General features: G+C 43.0%; 1 protein-coding gene across 3 annotated transcripts in view; it reads left to right on the top strand.

Moving 5' to 3' along the window:
• Positions 1–19,047, top strand: part of ASZ1 (ankyrin repeat, SAM and basic leucine zipper domain containing 1) — a 108,816-nt gene that overhangs the window by 9,840 nt on the left and 79,929 nt on the right. Inside the window, exons 3-5 of one of the 3 annotated variants that reach the window (XM_073331643.1) lie at positions 5,083–5,205; positions 10,932–11,043; positions 15,414–15,566. In XM_073331643.1, the coding sequence (XP_073187744.1) occupies positions 5,083–5,205; positions 10,932–11,043; positions 15,414–15,566 (388 nt within the window). Of the gene's footprint in view, positions 1–5,082; positions 5,206–10,931; positions 11,044–15,413; positions 15,567–19,047 lie in introns of those variants that run through there. The other 2 variants (XM_073331653.1, XM_073331663.1) reach the window with 2 other exon arrangements.

Genomic DNA, 19,047 nt, shown 5'->3' with positions numbered 1-19,047 from the left:
TGCGTGCTGCTCCAGCAGCCAGCCTGATCCCCCGGCTGGCTGAACTGCCCTGGAAAGCTGCCCTTCCCTGCCTCTTCCCCATGGCTCCTGCTCCGCCCCAACTCCACGTCTTCCCGCCCCTGCTCCGCCCCAGCCCCACATCCACTCCACCCCTTCCCCTGGGTAATGTCCCTTCCCGGGTGGCGGGAAGTGGACTGACCTGGCCCCAGCCCACTTTGCTCCGCTGGCTCCCAGCCGCACCACCGGTGACTGCTGTGGGGGCGGTTGCCCCTTCCCCCCAAGTCCCAAGGCTGGGAGCCAGGGGAGCAGAGCGGAGTGGGCTGGGTCACTCCACTTCCCTCTGCCCCATGAGTGTGGGGTTGGGCCTGCCTTGCACTCACTGGGTGTTGTCAGGAAGTGGAGCAACCCAGCCCCAACTCACTCCGCTCCGCTGGCTCGTGCTGGGGGGGCAGTTTCCCCCCTGCTCCCCAAGCTTGCTCCTGCCCCCCCGCTGCAAAGGCCTGGGGCCAGCCGCTCTCCTCCCCCCTGCGCGGGGGCTGCTTAGGGCTCCAAAATATCTAGGGATGGCCCTGTGTAGTTCCCAGTAAAACCAAGAGTTGAGTCTAAAGGGACTTACATCACTGCAGAGGGATGAGGGACTTCATGTCATTTTCTACCAGGAAAATGTAGACTTTACCTTAAAAAATATACTCCACCTTACTCATATGTAGTTGTAATCGACAGCAAGTCACATCTCTGCAACAGGTATTGACATTCCTTCTAGTGGTTAGAGCAGTGTGTATTGTTGTTTTTCCTACATTTCTTTTCCCCTGGTATTGCCATACCATCCTTTCTTGATGTTTCTCTTCCGCATACCCCCAGTTGCCTGTTTCCATACCAAATTTTGCTGTGCCACCTTTCTGTCTTGCTCTGCTTCCATTCTGTTTATCTCTTGGTTAAGTTTCATTGTCTAGCTCTAGCCAGTGATATATACAGTGGAGTGAGGCGGGAGGGACAGAGGTAGAAAACTAGAAGAATTTAACTGTAAATAAATGCTGGTACTAGTCTTCAAAATGCTTGTCTTAGTTGCCTTGTAAAAATTGCATCTGAAGAAGTAGGTATTCACCCACGAAAGCTTATGCTCCAATACGTCTGTTAGTCTATAAGATGCCACAGGACTCTGTGCCGCTTTCACAGATCCAGACTAACATGGTTACCCCTCTCATACTTGTAAGAATTGTGAGTTTGGCCTCAAAGAAAGTGAACCTTGCCGTTATTCTTGATGGCCATCTTGCAGTCCACTGTATATGCAGATTGCACAGTGAAAACTTTCCATAATGGTAGGTAAATTTATTTATTTATTTCATGGAGCCTCAGAGTATAATTTCAATAGAGGTAGTGTTTTTTTTATACTGAAGTAGCACCTAAAGGCCCTGTCAAGTTTCCTTCCCCACTCTGAACTCTAGGGTACAGATGTGGGGACCTGCATGAAAGACCCCCTAAGCTTATTCTTACCAGTTTAGGTTAAAAACTTCCCCAAGGTACAAACTTTGCCTTGTCCATGAACCGTATGCTGCCACCACCATGCGTTTTAAACAAAGAACAGGGAAAGAGCCCACTTGGAGACATCTTCCCCCAGAATATCCCCCCAAGCCCTACACTCCCTTTCCTGGGGAAGGCTTGATAAGAATCCTCACCAGTTTGTACAGGTGAACACAGACCCAAACCCTTGGATCTTAAGAACAATGAAAAATCAATCAGGTTCTTAAAAGAAGAATTTTAATTAAAGAAAAGGTAAAAGAATCACCTCTGTAAAATCAGGATGGTAAATACCTTACAGGGTAATCAGATTCAAAACATAGAGAATCCCTCTAGGCAAAACCGTAAGTTACCAAAAAGACACACAAACAGGAATATACATTCCATCCAGCACAGCTTATTTTACCAGCCATTAAACAAAAGGAAATCTAACGCATTTCTAGCTAGATTACTTACTAACTTAACAGGAGTTGTAAGGCTGCATTCCTGATCTGTTCCCGGGAAAAGCATCACACAGACAGACAAACCCTTAGTCTTCCCACCCCCCCCCTCAGATTTGAAAGTATCTTGTCCCCTCCTTGGTCATTTTGGGTCAGGTGCCAGCGAGGTTATCTTAGCTTCTTAACCCTTTACAGATGAAAGGGTTTTGCCTCTGGCCAGGAGGGATTTTATAGCACTGTATACAGAAAGGTGGTTACCTTTCCCTTTATATTTATGACAGGCCCTATGAGGATCCAATTGTGCTAGCAGCACAAAGATATGAAGAAACAGTCCTTGCTTGAAAGAGCTTACTCCAATTTGAAACAAGATATGAGTGGAACAGTGATATGGAAGGGATCTGAAAGGTGATAAGATTGTTTGGTTACATAGGCCAGCTATGTGCACAACTGTATTATTAAAAGAACTCAAATTATGTGGAACCAGTGTAGCTGGCTATACCTGGGTACATACTCAGATGGCTTGCCCAAGCTGCTCCTGATGCTGTCACGGCCACACTTGGTTTTTTTAGGCACTAACTCAAGCAGAACTAGCATGCGTATGTCTGCTTGTACTCGGAATTACATCTCCCAGCTGCTGTGTAGACATACCTTCTGAGTTAAAAGTGCTGCCAAGATCTAAACATGTTTTTTGTTAATAGTGTACAGTATCTTGAAACCAGCCCTCATTTTTTCATTCCTGTACCTCATGCTCTTTCCTTTCTGTCTCTGGTAAGAGTATGAAACAATTTGCCTTTAAGATTACAAGATTCACAGTTCTTACCCTTTTAATAGTATACTTCAAGCATCTTGCTTCTTCATAATCTAGGTCTAATTCAGCATTCAGATTAGATCTCCATCCCAGCCATACAGTATTTCCTTACTTTTCCTAATGGGTTCCTGTGACTGTTGTAGGCTTCCAAACTGGCTCCATTTTCTTTGATTTGTGTAATTCCATACAACAATTGTCCAGTTTTGTTTCTTTTTCTGGGAGTCCCCACCCCAATTTGGAAATGGTCTGTTTCTCATGCAGCTGTTAGACAAATGTAGCTTTGTCCCAAGATGTCTGTTAGGAGTTTCTCTTCTCTCTCCAGTTTCTAGCTACCTTAATGGCAAATCAAAGCTTCCTTGCAGTGGCTGTACAGTAAGGTGTACCGTGAGGTGGCTCACTCAAAGTGGTATAAGTTTCTGCACCCCCTACAGCTCTGTCTTGCACTCCAGTAACAGTCCCTTGTTTCTGTGCCACCTTTCACCATTTCCAGAAAGGGAAAGACCCCCACACAAGAGGACATGCCCTTCCTTGGCCAGACTGAACTGGTAGTGCCTCTCTCACTTAAATAAACCAGGCACTACTGTTGATTCAGAGGGTACAGACGTGAAGAGGTTGATAGTCCCTGGTATTATTGATCGTGACACATCGCTAATTAGGTAATTTAATTCCACTTTTTGAGCTGGCAGTGAGGGAAGACTGACCAGCTGCAGAGTGGATAAAAATCAATGATTTAAAAAAAAAATTAAATCAGATTTTTTTTATTTAAATCGGATTTTTTGATTTTTTTTCCTCAAAAAGCATTTTATCTAAAGATAGTTTTAATTAAGATACGTTATAGCTCAAAGATATCTCATCATGGAATAGGGATTATAAATTCTAATTCTACAGTATGAGACAATATATTCATGTAATGTTTAAGAAAAGTTTTGTAAATGCGTTCCAATAGTTCATGGATTAGGGATCCAATCTTATGCGGTTCCAGGGGTTTCTGTATAGATTATTTAGGTTAATATTTCTATCTACCCAATGGGACTCAGTGCTAAGTCTAGAAGATACCATCAGAGATGCTTAGTTTTGCCGTTCTCAAACTGTGGATTTGTGTCTCCAGAGATAATATGCTTGTCAACGGCAAAAAATGTTTTTAAATAAATAATTTATAGAGGTGAGAAATAACAGACCTCAGCCTTATTGTCCCTCTGCAAATTTGTGTACACAGAGTCAATTCCTCACTGCTCTCTAAAAGTGCAAAGTTTCAAAAAGTTCAATGAATAGAAGATTGTTGGGGGTGGAATAGATCTGGACAAGGAGAAGAAGTATGGAGATAAATGTGAGAAGAACGGGACAGACGGTAGAAACAAAAGTGAAACTGTTTGAGCAGTATACTCCAGAAGTCTTGAGGTCTTTCTGAGTATAGCCTTCACTGATTTGAGATCTACCATACCATTCTCTCACTAGAAGGGAAAACCTATAATGGTAGCATGCCGTAAGAGAGACCCAGCTTGGGCTCATCTGTCTCTGAATTGTGAAGAATATGTATTAAGGTTATAACAACCAACAAGAATGCAGTTTTGCATAAATGATCATTTTAGAGCATCAGAATTACAGTTGGGTAATATTTTTTTCTTGTGCATGGGAAATCATTAGTCTAGAACCACATCTGGGTGTTGTGGTTAAGTCTTGTTTTTTCCTCTAGAGACCTTTAATTAGGTAATGCTAAGGTAGCTTATGCTAAAGCAAAAGCAGACAGAGATCAGAAGGGGCCGGTGTAGGAGAGTTCTAAATCATGAAAACCCTAGCAACCAGCTAGGGTGGAATTACTTGCTCCTCTCACTGTTGCTAGACACAGCCTACTTTCTGTTTTGTGATCTCCCACACAAAGTCCAATTTATGAAGCAAAACCAATCATCATCATCTTTTTATTATTAGTGGGAATCACTGCATTATTTAAGTGGAGAAGATAAATCTGGGCACAGCTGCGATAATGAATAAGTTTGTTGCAATTGTGTGTTGCTAGTCTTTCTAAAATCTTTTTGTCTCTGGGATCATGTTTGAAATGTTATGGTGGTTTGGTTTTGATGAGTTAAGAATCAGGCTTCTTGATATTCAGTTGTGGAATTTGATTCCAGAGTTCCAAGCAGAGATGGAGTCTTTTAATTGATCGAAGAAGATAAAAATATGGAACAAAGCACTTCCTCTCCCTAGGAATAGATACAAAGACATTAGAGAAAACAGTTAAATATTTACATTACTGTGTGTATTGGAGTTGGAGTTCTAAAATACATATTTATCTTTGTAAATTTTTTAACGTTTTGACAGGTGTGAACGTAGAATCTAGTTTTCAGTTTGGATGGACTCCCCTGATGTATGCTGCTAGTGTTGCTAATGTGGAATTAGTTCGTATCCTACTGGACAGAGGTGCTAATGCAAGCTTTGATAAGGGTAAGATACTTGTGAATCAAATTAGAAGTTACAGTTGATTCTGACTAGTACACTTTCTCCTATTTATGTCATCTCTTAAATATTCAGGAAAAAAGAAAGGGTCACTGTCAAGTAGACTAGGTCCTAAACTTGGTTTCATAATCTGGAGACTGTAATCAAGATTGTAGAAAAATTTTAAAATAGTCTACCACACCATCACTCACAAAATTTTGGGTTTAATTTTGTTTAAACAAATCTTAATGTATTGTGCTCCCCTTGACTCATTCTACAGTAAATGCAAGTTAAATTGTATTGCTAGACCTGTGCTGACCTCAATTACTGCCTTTTTCTTATATCCTGTAGGAAATGGAGTAGGGGGGAAATATTTTGCTTAAATTACAGGACACTGTTGTGTAATTAAATAATTTAATTCATTTATTAAATATGTATATTATGGCAATACCCAGAGCCACCTATTAGGATTGGGCCCCTGTTATGTTAAATGCTTTATAAATGTTTGAAGACAGGGTCTCTATAGTTTAACTACTAATAGAAATGCTCTCCTCTCCCTTCTAAAGATAATGATCCTCATTTCTCCCACTTTCATCTGGCAGCATAGGTCAGAATGTCTCCTCTCAGTTGCCTGCAAGTGACATGGGAGTAGTGATCATATGTACAATGTAAATAAATGTGCATTTGTTATGTTTTCACTTTTCTAAAAATGCAGCACGGTATTCCAGTAAAATGAAGGTTGTCAAATTTTAAATCAAAAAGTCTCACTCTGTATTACCATTACCAGAGTAAATGGAAATATTGTAGAAAAATTGTACAGTACAGGTAAATGTCTTGTAGGGAACATGTAAAAATTGAATAATTAGTGATACATAATATAAATTAGTTTTCTAAATTAATTTTGGAGACAAATTAATCTTGCGTGATCTGGTTATTGGATGATCAGGGTTTACATAATCTGCAAAAATCCAAAAAATTTTCTATATACTTGGGAAAATTTGTTATATAACAAATTTTCCCAAGTATATAGAAAAAATTGATAACTCCTGTATACTCATTGCTGTTTCTTTCTAAGAAACAGACTCTGATCTGTTTTTCAGTGGCTTTGTTTACTAGTCAGTATGAAATCTTACAACACAGCTCATTTTCTTACCTTGATGGAAGTCAAAATTAAGACATTTCTACATCATAGAAGACAGCAACATGTGGGACACTTAAAGAATCTTTTTTTCTTTGCAGGAATGTATTTCAGTTATTATATCGATGAAGAAAGTTTTCAAAAATACCCTGTGTGTGCTTTCTATCTTGTTTTAAACCGAACTTCCTCCTTTAAGTAATTGAACTCAGATGAATTTCAGTGAACTGCAGTAGAATGTCACTTGAATTGGAGTTAGTGGGCAGATAATGGCAATCACATGCACTAACAGATGGTTGTGAGTGAGTCTTTTTTTGTAAAGAGGGGTAATATATGCTTCAGGCTTTAAAAGGAAATAATTATAAAGTGCAGTTTGGAAAAGCTGCTCTAGCAATCATGTAGTTACATCATTTCAGTAAATAAACTAGTGTTATCCTGACAACAGGAATTTTTTTTAAAAAAAAAAAGCTTATTTTTACACTACAGCGTGCAATATCCTAATGAATTTTACCAAAATTTCTGCTTAGCTTGGTATATGTTTTGATTAAAACAGGTTTTTTTCTGTGAGCCAGATCCTGCTCTGTGCCATTCTGGTAGTGCAAAGAGGACTTAAATTTACATGGGGGAATTTCCATATGACACCAAGTGGCATAACTGTCTCTATACCACTAACTCCAGCATTTCTCTTGGTGGAAGGGACATGGTTGGGCATGGCTGGAATTTACTCATACTTTAAGGCATTAGCTAGGTGCTAACTAATGGGGGTTAGGAAGAAATGTCTTCTGTTGTAAGATTATTCCATAGCTCTCCATTTTAGAGTTTTTATATCTTCTGAAATATCTGCAAGTGGCCACCATTAGGGACAGGGTATTGGACTTAGATGGACTACTAGTCTGATCCAATATAGCAGTTCCTATATTTCAAGTTAGGCCATTTTGTGCTGCTCTAAATAGTTTCTCTTTCTTTGGTATTAAGTCGATAACATTATTGCACCTTACAAATAGTTTTCTTCCCCTTAATACTTTAATTTATTGCCTAGCCAAACAGCATATTTTAGATCAGTAGTTTCAAAACGAGATCTACGTGATATGTTTATGTGGCCTATAGAGTTGGTTTAAAAAAAAAAGTAGCTTTTGCAAAAAATGTGGAAAAATAACTTTCATTCTCTTTGAAACCACCGTGAACTTGTTTTTTGATGAAATCTCATTTCACTGAGGAAAAACACTTTCACTTTTTTGTCTCTCTCCTTTGCTCTTTTACTGGAAAGTCTTTTCCTCACCAAAAAGACACACAATTTTGAAACTCTTAATCAAAAAGGAAACATTTTGCCCCAAAATAAAGTTTCATTTTGGTCAAAAGGCCATGGGGAGGAGACACCAACATCTTTCTGATGAAAAAAATTTCAACCAGCTGTATTTGCCTGTCTGGCACATTCAGATTCTTCAGACCCAGACGTCGGGCCCAAGTAATCCAACATCTGTGCAGTCTTCCTCATACAACCAATGAAATTGCTGCATGCAAATTAGCTGTAGCGTAAAAGTAGTGATTGGTTGAGTTATCTCTGATCTTACAGTGGCCTAGGACACTTGACATGGCATAAATACATGCATTACTGTAGCTGTGCATTTTACAGGTGTAATTTGTAAAGTCAAAGTGGCTGAGAACTTAAAAATTGAATGGTAACAGACTGTGAAACCCAGTGATGGTAGAATCTGGTGATACTTTGAACAAAAATAGTTTTCAATCACCCATCACTTCATGCTGACTCAGCAGATATTTTAGGCAAATGACACAAAGAGTGACTTTTCTGGAATCTTATCATATAGATTGTAGCCCTAGTAGTTGCAAAGATAACCATCCAATGGTGAACTAAATGTAAATCTTCCTGAGCTTGCAGAAAGAAAAAAAAACTTCCACAACTTCTATTTATTAATTGGTTGTTAAGTATAAAGGCTAATGATGGTACTAAATGTAAAAATTTGCTCTCATTGCTGATCTTAGTAGTATTACAGTGGTGCCCAAGAGGTGTGTATGTGGGAATACAGATATGCATAGGGAGGAAGGGAGCTAGATATCAGACAGAAGAGGATGGGGAAGAGAATCAAATGGTAGAGATCCTGAAGTTAAGCATATTTTCTGTGACTAAGGCTCCTAGATGCAATGGTAATATAAATAATAATTTTCCCACTGTGTAATGTTGAGTGTGACCGACAAGTACTGAATACATTTATTATATTTAAGTTTAATTACTACATAAAGGCCTTATTTTACCTTTGATCTTAGTGCAGACCTGTCATTGATGTCCATGGGGAGTGGTGTGTGAATTGAGGGTATTATGCATGATATCTCTAGACTAAGTGTAGACTACCCTTAGAATGAAATCATATTTACCCATTGTCTCATGTTTGCTTTTATAAGTTTTTTACATGAAAAACGCAGAACTATGAAAATGATTTCTGACATTATGCTAAAGGAGTGAAACCCACATTTTAAGCATTTTGCATCAATAATTATCTTCCCTGTCACAGTTTGGCTTTAGTAAGTTGAGATGCTTTCTTATATTTCGGGCTCTACCAAATTCACGGTCATAAGATTTTAAAAATCATAAATTTCATGATTTCAGCTATTTAAATCTGAAATGTCATGGTGTTGTAATTGTAGAGGGCCTGACCCAAAAAGGAGTTGTTGCGGGATTGCAAGGTTATTGTCAGGGGATTGTGGTACTGCTACCTTTACTTCTGCGCTGCTGCTGACGGCGGCACTGCCGTCAGAGCTGGGCAGCTGGAGAGCAGCTGTTGCTGGCCAGGAGTCCAGCTCTAAAGGCAGAGCTGCCACCAGTAGCTGTGCAGAAGTAAGGATGGTATGGTATTGCCACCCTTACTTCTGTGTTGCTGCCTGTAGAGCTGGGCCCTCAGTCAGCAGCCACCACTCTCTGGCCACCCAGCTCTGAAGGCAGTGCAGAAGTAAGGGTAGCAGTACTGCAGCCCACCTAAAATAACCTTGCAACCCCTCTTGCAACTTCCTTTTGGGTCAGGATCCCCAATTTGAGAAATGTGGTCTCTCCTGTGACATCTGTATAGTATAGGGTAAAAGCACGTAAAAGACCATATTTCATGGTCCGTGACATGTTTTTCATGGCCGTGAATTTGGTAGTGCCCTACTTATATTCTTCACAAGTCAGTCCCTGGCTCCTACTCCTAATAATCATATTGCAATCTTCAGAATAACTGAAAGATTTCAATCTTTCAGGTAATGAGGTACCTAGAACTAAATGTAGTATTCTGTGTGTAGTGGCACCTAAAACTGATGTATTCTTTGATCTGACGTGATAGCTGTGTTTGAGGCACAAAAGTGCTTTGGCCTTTTTTGCAGCCACATTATCTAATTTTAGACTAGCCATCACTCCAAGCTCTCTCTCAGCATTATTGCTCTCCAGCTTTCTCCTTCCTTTTGAATATTTGTATTTCAGTTTTCAGATTATTTTTCTCAGATTTGTTAACTAAATTTAGAATCAGCATGTTAATAAAATTCAGTTTTTAGCTTATGAATGTTAAATAAATACCCAACACTAATCTCTCCAATGCACCTCTAGATACCACCCCCCCCCCCGCAAATTGATTGGTTTATCATTGCCCTTTGTTTAAAGTCCTGCCTGCATTCAGTCAATGTGTCAGTGTTGGTATCTAATTTATATACATTTTGAATAAGATTTTGTCAACCAGTATGTCAAATGCATTACTAAGATCAATATATTAATCAACTGCATTATCTTTCTGCTCATGGAAGTTGAAAAATGACTTGTGGGAAATTTCATTTTGTGTAGTTACTTTGTTTCAAAATTCAGTCTTTTCAAATACTTTCTATAGCAGTGGTTCTCAACCTTTTCAGACTACTTTACACCTTTTCAGGAGTCAGATTTCTCTTGTGTACCCCTCAAGTTTCGCCTCACTTAAAAACTACTTGCTTACAAAATCAGACATAAAAATACGAAAGTGTCACAGCACATTATTGCTGAAAAATTGCTTACTTTCTCATTTTGTCTGTATGAAATTTTTGTTTATACTGACTTTGCTAGTGCTTTTTATGTAGCCTGTTGTAAAACTAGGCAAGTATCTAGATGAGTTGATGTAGCCCCTGGAAGACCTCTGTACCCCCAGGAATACACATACCTGTTGTTGAGAACCACTGTTCTATAGAAGACAATTTTTTCCTTTCCTTATACTTAAATTCACCTATATGTCCTAAAAGTGTTCAGTTCTTTGAAAATAAGACCACTTAATATACCTGATTATTTTTTTAAGCTTGGTCTTGGGTTTTTCCTACTCTTCAATTACTATTTCATTGTCTTCCTCAGTTGCTTCTCCTTCCTCTTCCTGAGTGGTTTCATCTGTCTTAATGGCTTCATTTACCTTAACTGAGCTGAACATTCTCAAATCTTTCAGTTGTTTCCAAAGATCAAATACTTTATTTTATCAAACTTGAGAATCTGTCTGAACTGTTGTAAAGATGTAATAATATTAAAAACACTCTGCTTCAGATTGTTACAAGGAGTACGTTATTTGTTGACATCACAATCCTCCAATTGTAATTTTCAATTCAGATCAATATACTGTATTAATGGCTGCATGTACTGCACGTGCTTCAGAGGAGCAGATTTTGAAGACTGTGGAACTACTTCTGTCAAGGAATGCCAATCCCAGTGTTGCTTGCCGGTAAAATATTTCATTTGTTAATCTTAAACTGTCAATGGAAATATTGTTAAAGACCACATGTGTAAAACTCAAGGAGCAGGCATGGGAAAGGATCAGGTTCTGGGAACCTCCTTTCCCTAATAGGAGCAGTCTTGAAGTGAGGAAACTGCTAGGCTCTTTCTCTATCTCGCCCGCATGATTTTCTCCTACGGTTGGGGAGGCAACAAAAGAAGTAGTGAGAGGTATGGGCCATCTCTTCTGTTCCTTACGCTGTCACCATTACTTGAGACATTATAGTATTTTTTCTTTCTTTCTTGGTGTCTCAGTGATGTGCTATTGCTGAAAATAAAGACACAAGGTTGGTGAGGTAATATTTTTTATTGGAGCAACTTCTGTTGGTTAAGGAGACAAGTTTTCCAGCTACGCAGAGCTGATCCAAAGAAGAGCTCCAATATAAGATATTACCTCACCCTCCTTGTCACTCTAATATCCTGTGACCAACATGGCTACAACAACATTGCTGATAACGTTGCTGTTTCTCTGTTGTCTGACATGTGCTGTTATTCTATTTCTATGTGTTATTGTTCACTTGGGTTGTCGTGGACAGTAGTGTGCTGGCTTTGTCATGCAACAATATTGACCAGTGTGATTCATGAAAAAAATCTCATCAGTTAATTGAGTGTATGCAACTATTTAAATTCTTTTACATGGTAATATAAATTGAGGATAAAGAAAATTATGAATTTGCTATACTATGGGTTTTGCATTCATATCATGTTTAATTAAATTAATTAATAAAATTAACTGAAAAAGTAACCTATTGCCTGCCCTTCTCCATCCTATGTTGTATAATGATGAGACAGTAAATAAAAAGTGAGTTCAGATTAATTTCCCCTCTCTATTTTCAGGCTTTGTATGTCTGGGGATTTATTCTAATTCTTTATATTACTCTCTCTCATAGGCATCTGCATTTTGTAAAGAAAAACTAAATTTTTTTTATAAAATAACATGGACAACAACATTAATAACATTCTTTTAAAGTTGTAACATCAAGCACTCCTGTTAGGAAATGCCAGAATTAAGGTTGCAATTTGGACCCTTTGTATGTATGATGATATATCATTGCATGATCATATCATATTTTTTCCACTGGACCCCACCCTCATTCAGTGCACAAGATGGATCTGCTGGCAGCATGAATCAAGGTTTTGTAGTGGAAGAGTCTGTCTATAAGGCCCTTGCCTCATTTATTGTAGAAGTTGGAAGGTATGTAGTGAATGAGGCAGAAGAATGCAGGAACAGGACAGTTTCAAGATTAAGGGTAGATGAATGCTGCCTTGAAGAATTGGATTCTATCCCTGCCTCTGCCACAGAGTTCCTATATGATGACAGACTAAACTTTTCAAAGATAGTCACTAATTTATGTTCTTTGAGTAGTGTCCCTATGGATGCTCCATTCTAGGTGCACATGCATCCCATGTGCCTCAGATTGGAGATTTTAGGGAGCAGTGCCAATTCAGCATGCATTCACCCCATGCAGCCTCATGTTCTACACTGTAGCTATATGGAGCTAGGCAGGCAAACCACCCTCAGTTTGTTCTCATCCGCCTCAGCAGTGTCCAAGTAGAGATGACCTCTACTGTATTTTTCTCTTATCTACTAAAAAAGAAAAGGAGTACTTGTGGCACCTTAGAGACTAACTAATTTATTGAGCATAAGCTTTCGTGAGCAAGTGAGCTGTAGCTCACGAGAGCTTATACTCAAATAAATTGGTTAGTCTCTGAGGTGCCACAAGTACTCCTTTTCTTTTTGTGAATACAGACTAACACAGCTGTTATTCTGGAATCTTATCTACTAGTTAGTGTTCACTTATGCACACATATAGGTATTGTGACAAAGCTCTGTCCTTGCCTCCGTGGGTCCCACGTTTCCTGGTGGATTTCACTAGCCTCAGAGGCTCACTGTGACCCTCCACGTAACCCTTCTTTCTCTAGAGACAAGGGTCACAGTCTGCTGAGCCATTTTCATCATAAGCCAGCAAGGGAGGTGAGGAGAAGTTATCCTTCCTTGCACAGTCTCTGCTATCTCCCAGTCTCAGTGATTAATCAGGGGGCAAAGGTGGCCCACCCTTTACTCCAGGCTCCAGCCCAGGGACCCTAATAGTATCAGCTATGGTAGCTGACCTTTTAGAAACATGACATGTACAATTCCCTGGGCTACTTCCCCCACAGCAGCCCTCACTTCCTCAAGCTCCACTTCACCCTTACCTCAGGGCCTCCTTCCTTGTGCCTGATATGGTGTGTACTACTCAGCCTCTCCAGCAGCACAACTTCCTTCCACAGCTCCTGACATGCACACCCACCTGACTGACTGGGAGGCTTTTAACTAGTTTTAGCCAGCCCCGATTGGCTTCAGGTGTCCCAATCAACCTAGCATTCTCCCTGCCTTCTGGAAAGTTCTTAATTAGCCCCAGGTGTCTTAATTGACCTGGAGCAGCTTCCATTTCACTTAACCTGGTACCAGGGATTTGTTTAGCCCGGAGCTAATATATCTATCTCCCACTACTTTTCTATAGCTATCTTGCCTTGCCCTGTCACCTATCCCTCCCTCCCCCACCCCGCTCAACACCATAGAGTTGGGCAACTTGGGACGCCAGGCAGTATGCTCGTGACAGACCATCAGCGTTGCCATGGTGGCATCCAGCCCTGTGCCGTATGCGGAACTGGAATGGTTGGAGGGATAAGAACCACCTGGTGACCCTTGCATTCTTTTCCTTATTCTGCTGCATCCACTGGAGGGGTGCATGGTCCATCACAAGAGTAAATCGCCAGCCTAAGAGGTAATAACGCAATGTCTCCATAGCCCATTTGACAGCAAGGCATTCTCTCTCAAACTACTGCATATTTCTGTTCTCTTGGGAGAAGCTTTCTGCTTAGGTAGAGGATCGGGTGTTCCTCTTCTCCCACCATTTGCGACAGAACTGCTCCCAACCCCACCTTGGAAGCATCTGTTTGTAAAATAAATTCCCTATTAAAGTCCGGGGCTATGAGCAAGGGGTCATTACAGAGGGCCGTCCGAAGGTCTGTAAATGCCCCCTCTGCTGTGTCAGTCCACTTTACCATGTCTGGACCTCGGGCCTTCACCAGGTCCGTTAGGGGACTTGCCCTAGTGGCAAAGTGGGGAATAAACAGTCGGTAGTAGCCTACCACACCTAGGAACGCACGGACCTGCTTCTTTCAGGTCGGCCGGGGCCAGTTTTGAATTGCCTCTAGCTTGTTCGTTTGGGGCTTCACTATGCCCCTTCCCACAATATATCCCAGGTACCTAGCCTCTGCTAGCCCTATGGCGCATTTAGCGGGATTAACAGTGAGGCCAGCCCGCCTTAAGGTGCGCAGTACTGCCTCAACTTTCTCTAAGTGGGTCCCCAGTCTGGCATATAGATGATGACATCAACATGCATAACTAGTATGGGGGCACAGCAGCTTATCCATGAGGCGCTGGAATGTGGCTGGGGCCCCATGTAGCCCAGAAGGGAGGACGGTGTACTGGAATAGCCCATCCGGGGTGGACAGTGCTGTCTTTTCTTTAGCTTCTTTGGTCAGAGGAATCTGCCAGTACCCTTTTGTCAGATCCAGTGTAGTCAAGAATCGGTCAACCAGTCGGTCAACCAGTTCGTCGATGTGTGGTATGGGGTATGCATCAAACTGGGATATTTTATTCAGTCGGCGAAAGTCATTACAGAATCTCATGGTACCGTCAGGTTTAGGCACTAGAACAATTGGACTGGACCACTGACTGTAAGATTCTTCAGTAACCCCTAATTCTAACATTTTCTTTACTTCGGCCTTGATTTCTTCTCTTTTGGCTGCTGGGATTCGGTAGGGTCTCAATGTTACCTTGGCTCCGGGAATCGTGCGGCTATGGTGTTAGGTCTCAGTCATCCGCCCTGGTTTTGTAGAGAACACATCTCTGTTGCGATTAATCATGTCTGCTGCTTCGATCTTTTGGATCAGCGGCAAGTCGGATGATATCCTCACTTGCTCGTGCAAGTTATCCTCCTGAGGAAGAGTCTCCTGCATAACTAAGCATGCCTCTTGATTGTGCCAAGGTTTTAGAGGATTGATGTGGTAAATTTGCTCCTATTTCCGGCGGCCTGGCTGCTGCACCTTATAGTTCACCTCTCCCATGGCTTTGATTATTTCGTAGGGTCCCTGCCACTGGGCCAACAGTTTACTTTCTGCTGTGGGCACCAGTACCATCACCTGATCCCCTGGTTGGAACTGTCGAAGCTTTGCTTGGTGGTTATAATGGGTTTGTTGGGTCTCCTGTGCTCTCTCCAAGTGCTCCTGTACAATAGGCGTAACTTGGGCTATCTGATCTCTCATCTGCAGTACATGCTCAACTATGTTCCTTCCGGGATTTGGCTCCTCTTCCCAGGCTTCTCTGGCTATATCCAATATGCCCCGAGGGTGGTGCCCATATAGTAGTTCGAATGGAGAGAAACCCGTGGAGGCTTGCGGAACCTCTCGGATGGCAAACATGAGGTAAGGCAATAGGGTATCCCAATCTTTCCCATCCCGGCTCACCATTTTCCTGATCATGGCCTTGAGGGTCCTATTGAATCTTTCCACAAGGCCATCTGTTTGCGGGTGGTATACAGAGGTCCGTAGGGCTTGTACGTGGAGCAATGAACAGAGACCTTTCATTAACTTGGGCACGAAAGGTGTCCCTTGATCAGTCAATATCTCCTTGGGTAGCACAACCTGGGCAAATATCTGTACTAGCTCCTTAGCTATTGTCTTGGAAGCTGTGTTGCACAGGGGAACAGCTTCCGGGTTGCATAGTCCAGTACAACAAGCACATATTGGTGGCCCCAAACTGTCTTCTCTAGGGGCCCTACCAGATCCATAGCTATCCGTTTGAAAGGAACCTCTATTATTGGAAGAGGTATCAAAGGAGCCCGCAAATGCGGGCGAGGGCTATGTAACTGACACTCCAGACAAGAGGTGCAGTATCGCTGGACATCTTCATGTACTCCTGGCCAGAAGAACCTCCGCAGGATCCGTGCCTGGGTTTTCTCTACCCCTAGGTGTCCTCCAAACAGGTGACAGTGGGAGAGACTCAATATGGCTTTTTGATGTTTTTGTGGCACTGGAAGTTGTTGTATCTCTTGCTCCTCCTTTTGCACCATGCGGTACAGGAGATCTGTCTTCACTATAAAGTAAGGTCAGGGACCCCGGACCTTCCCATCCACGGGTATCCCATCGATCTCGGCCACCTCTTTCCTGACGTTATCGTATCTGGGGTCCTCCGCCTGGTCCCACCCAAAAGTCTCTCTCCCAGGACTAACCTGCCCCAGCTCCCAGGAGCCGGCTTCTGCGTCTTCCAACGGCTCACCGCCATCATGGCTGGGGGCAGCTTCTGGCTCACCTTCTGTGGTGGAAGTTTCTCTGTTGGCTGCTCGCGTCCATCTGCCTACTAGGGAGGTCTTCTGGCCCTGGGTCAGGATCTGAGTTCCCAAGGCCTTCGCAGCCTTCCTCTCTTTTTTTGTCTTCCAGGTCTTTCGGGGGACTGAGAAAAGATCCTGAGAATCTCAGCAAACATTGGGTGTTGACATTCCCCCAGTGACGAGTCGCTGTCCTTAGGGTCCCCGCCTCCCTCCAGCCTCTCCGGAGGGAGTAAATTATCAAACCCTGGATAGTCCCTCCCAATGACTACAGGATATGGAAGTTTAGGAACTACACCCACGGTCACCTCAGTGGGGTTTCCCTGAACCTCTGTCTCCACTGGGATGGTGGGGTAATGGCTCACGGCCCCATGCACGCACGTCCCTGCTACACGTTTGGCTTGTAGCAGCTGACTGTTTTTTACCAGCTTACCCGATATGAGGGTGATAGCACTCCCAGAGTCCACAAGCGTTGTAGTCTCTGCTCCATTTATCCTCACTGACCTGGTGTAATTATGCAGGGCTAATGCGACCCCCTCGAGGTGGATAAGGGAGCATGGGACCTCCCAATCCCCCAAGTTACATTGCATAGGCTCCTCGGTGCTGGGACAGTGTGCTGCTTTGTGTCCCCAGTCCCCACATGCATAACATCTATAATTGCTTTTAATCACTCCCCTATCCTGGGGATTAGGGGTTTAATCCCGGGATTCCCCCCAATCAGGCCAATCCCTTCCTTCTGGGGTCCTTGCTGGTTTTGCCCCCCCCTCTTCTTCCACCGAGGACTCCCCGGGGGTTTGGCTGCCCAACCTTCCAGGGTTGGGTGCTTGCTTCGAAAGGGGCCTTCCTTGGGTAGTCGGGTCAGTTCCCTGGCTGTCATCTGTCTTTCTACCAATGTGATCATCTCGTCATATGTGGACAGATCGTTCTGGCCTACCCATTTGTGGAGATCTGGCAGCAGTCCCTGCATGTAATGGTCGATGACCAGGGTCTCCAAAATCTCCTCCGGCTTGCACACCTCGGGCTGTAACCACTTCCATGCAAGGTGTACGAGGTCGAATAGCTCGGGGGTTTGTTCTCCTGGTATTTCCACTCATGGAACCTGTGGGCCCTTACTGCTGCCATTACCCCTGATCATGCTAGGATCTCTGCCTTCAGACAGGTATAGTCAATGGCATCCGTGGCAGACAAGTCAAAGTAGGCCTTCTGGGCCTCTCCACACAAAAAAGGGGCGAGAATGCTGGCCCACTGCTCCTGGGGCCATGCCTCATGCTGAGCAGTCCTTTCGAAGGAGAGGAGATATGCCTCTACGTCATCTCCTGATGTCATCTTTGGCAGACAACCAGTGGCCCTCAGGGTTCACGTCCCATCAGACCCCCAGGCCTGGGTGGTGAGGATCTTCAGCTGGTCCACCACCTCTCTCAAGAGGGCACGATCTTGGATCGCCTGGCTCATCAATAATTGATTGGTTTCCTGCTGTAGCCGCATAGACTCTTATGCCATTGCCTGAACCCGGGTGGCCTCCTGCTGGGCTGCCGTGGCTTCTACCAGAGCTCTTACCACCTCCTCCAATATGGTACAAAGCAAACAAACAAAAACCAAAAAAAAAAAAAATCCAAAACCCCAGTGCACTTTTTTTTTAAAACCTCTTTCTTCCACCACGCTGTGAATGAAGTTGCACTCCTGACGCCAGTTGTGACAAAGCTCTGTCCTTGCCTCCCTGGGTCCTGCGTTTCCTGGTGGATTTCACTAGCCTCAGAGGCTCACTGTGACCCTCCACGTAACCCTTCTTTCTCTAGAGACAAGGGTCACAGTCTGCTGAGCCATTTTCATCATAAGCCAGCAAGGGAGGTGAGGAGAAGTTATCCTTCCTTGCACAGTCTCTGCTATCTCCCAGTCTCAGTGATTAATCGGGGGCAAAGGTTGGGGGGAGCCTGGGCCCAGCCTCTACTCCAGGCTCCAGCCCAGGGACCCTAATAGTATCAGCTATGGTAGCTGACCTTTTAGAAACATGACATGTACAATTCCCTGGGCTACTTCCCCCACAGCAGCCCTCACTTCCTCAAGCTCCACTTCACCCTTACCTCAGGGCCTCCTTCCTTGTGCCTGATATGGTGTGTACTACTCAGCCTCTCCAGCAGCGCAACTTCCTTCCACAGCTCCTGACATGCACACCCACCTGACTGACTGGGAGGCTTTTAACTAGTTTTAGCCAGCCCCTGATTGGCTTCAGGTGTCCCAATCAACCTAGCATTCTCCCTGCCTTCTGGAAAGTTCTTAATTGGCCCCAGGTGTCTTAATTGACCTGGAGCAGCTTCCATTTCACTTAACCTGGTACCAGGGATTTGTTTAGCCTGGAGCTAATATATCTATCTCTCACTACTTTTCTATAGCCATCTGGCCTTGCCCCGTCACAGTATATAATTTTTAGTGTAAGGACCATTGTCCTTTCATGTGTGTGGTTTTTTTTCTCCCCTCACAGGAACTTAAACACTGAGAGAGCACACCTGGTTTTAAGTGCTACCTTTCATGCCAGAGGTGATCCTGGTGTATCTGTTGACTTGGGGAGTCACGTGTTGCCC

Source organism: Lepidochelys kempii, chromosome 1 (genome assembly GCF_965140265.1).
Source record: "Lepidochelys kempii isolate rLepKem1 chromosome 1, rLepKem1.hap2, whole genome shotgun sequence".
In the NCBI taxonomy this organism is placed as follows: Eukaryota; Metazoa; Chordata; order Testudines; family Cheloniidae; genus Lepidochelys; species Lepidochelys kempii.
This window is presented reverse-complemented; position numbering and strand designations above follow the sequence as displayed.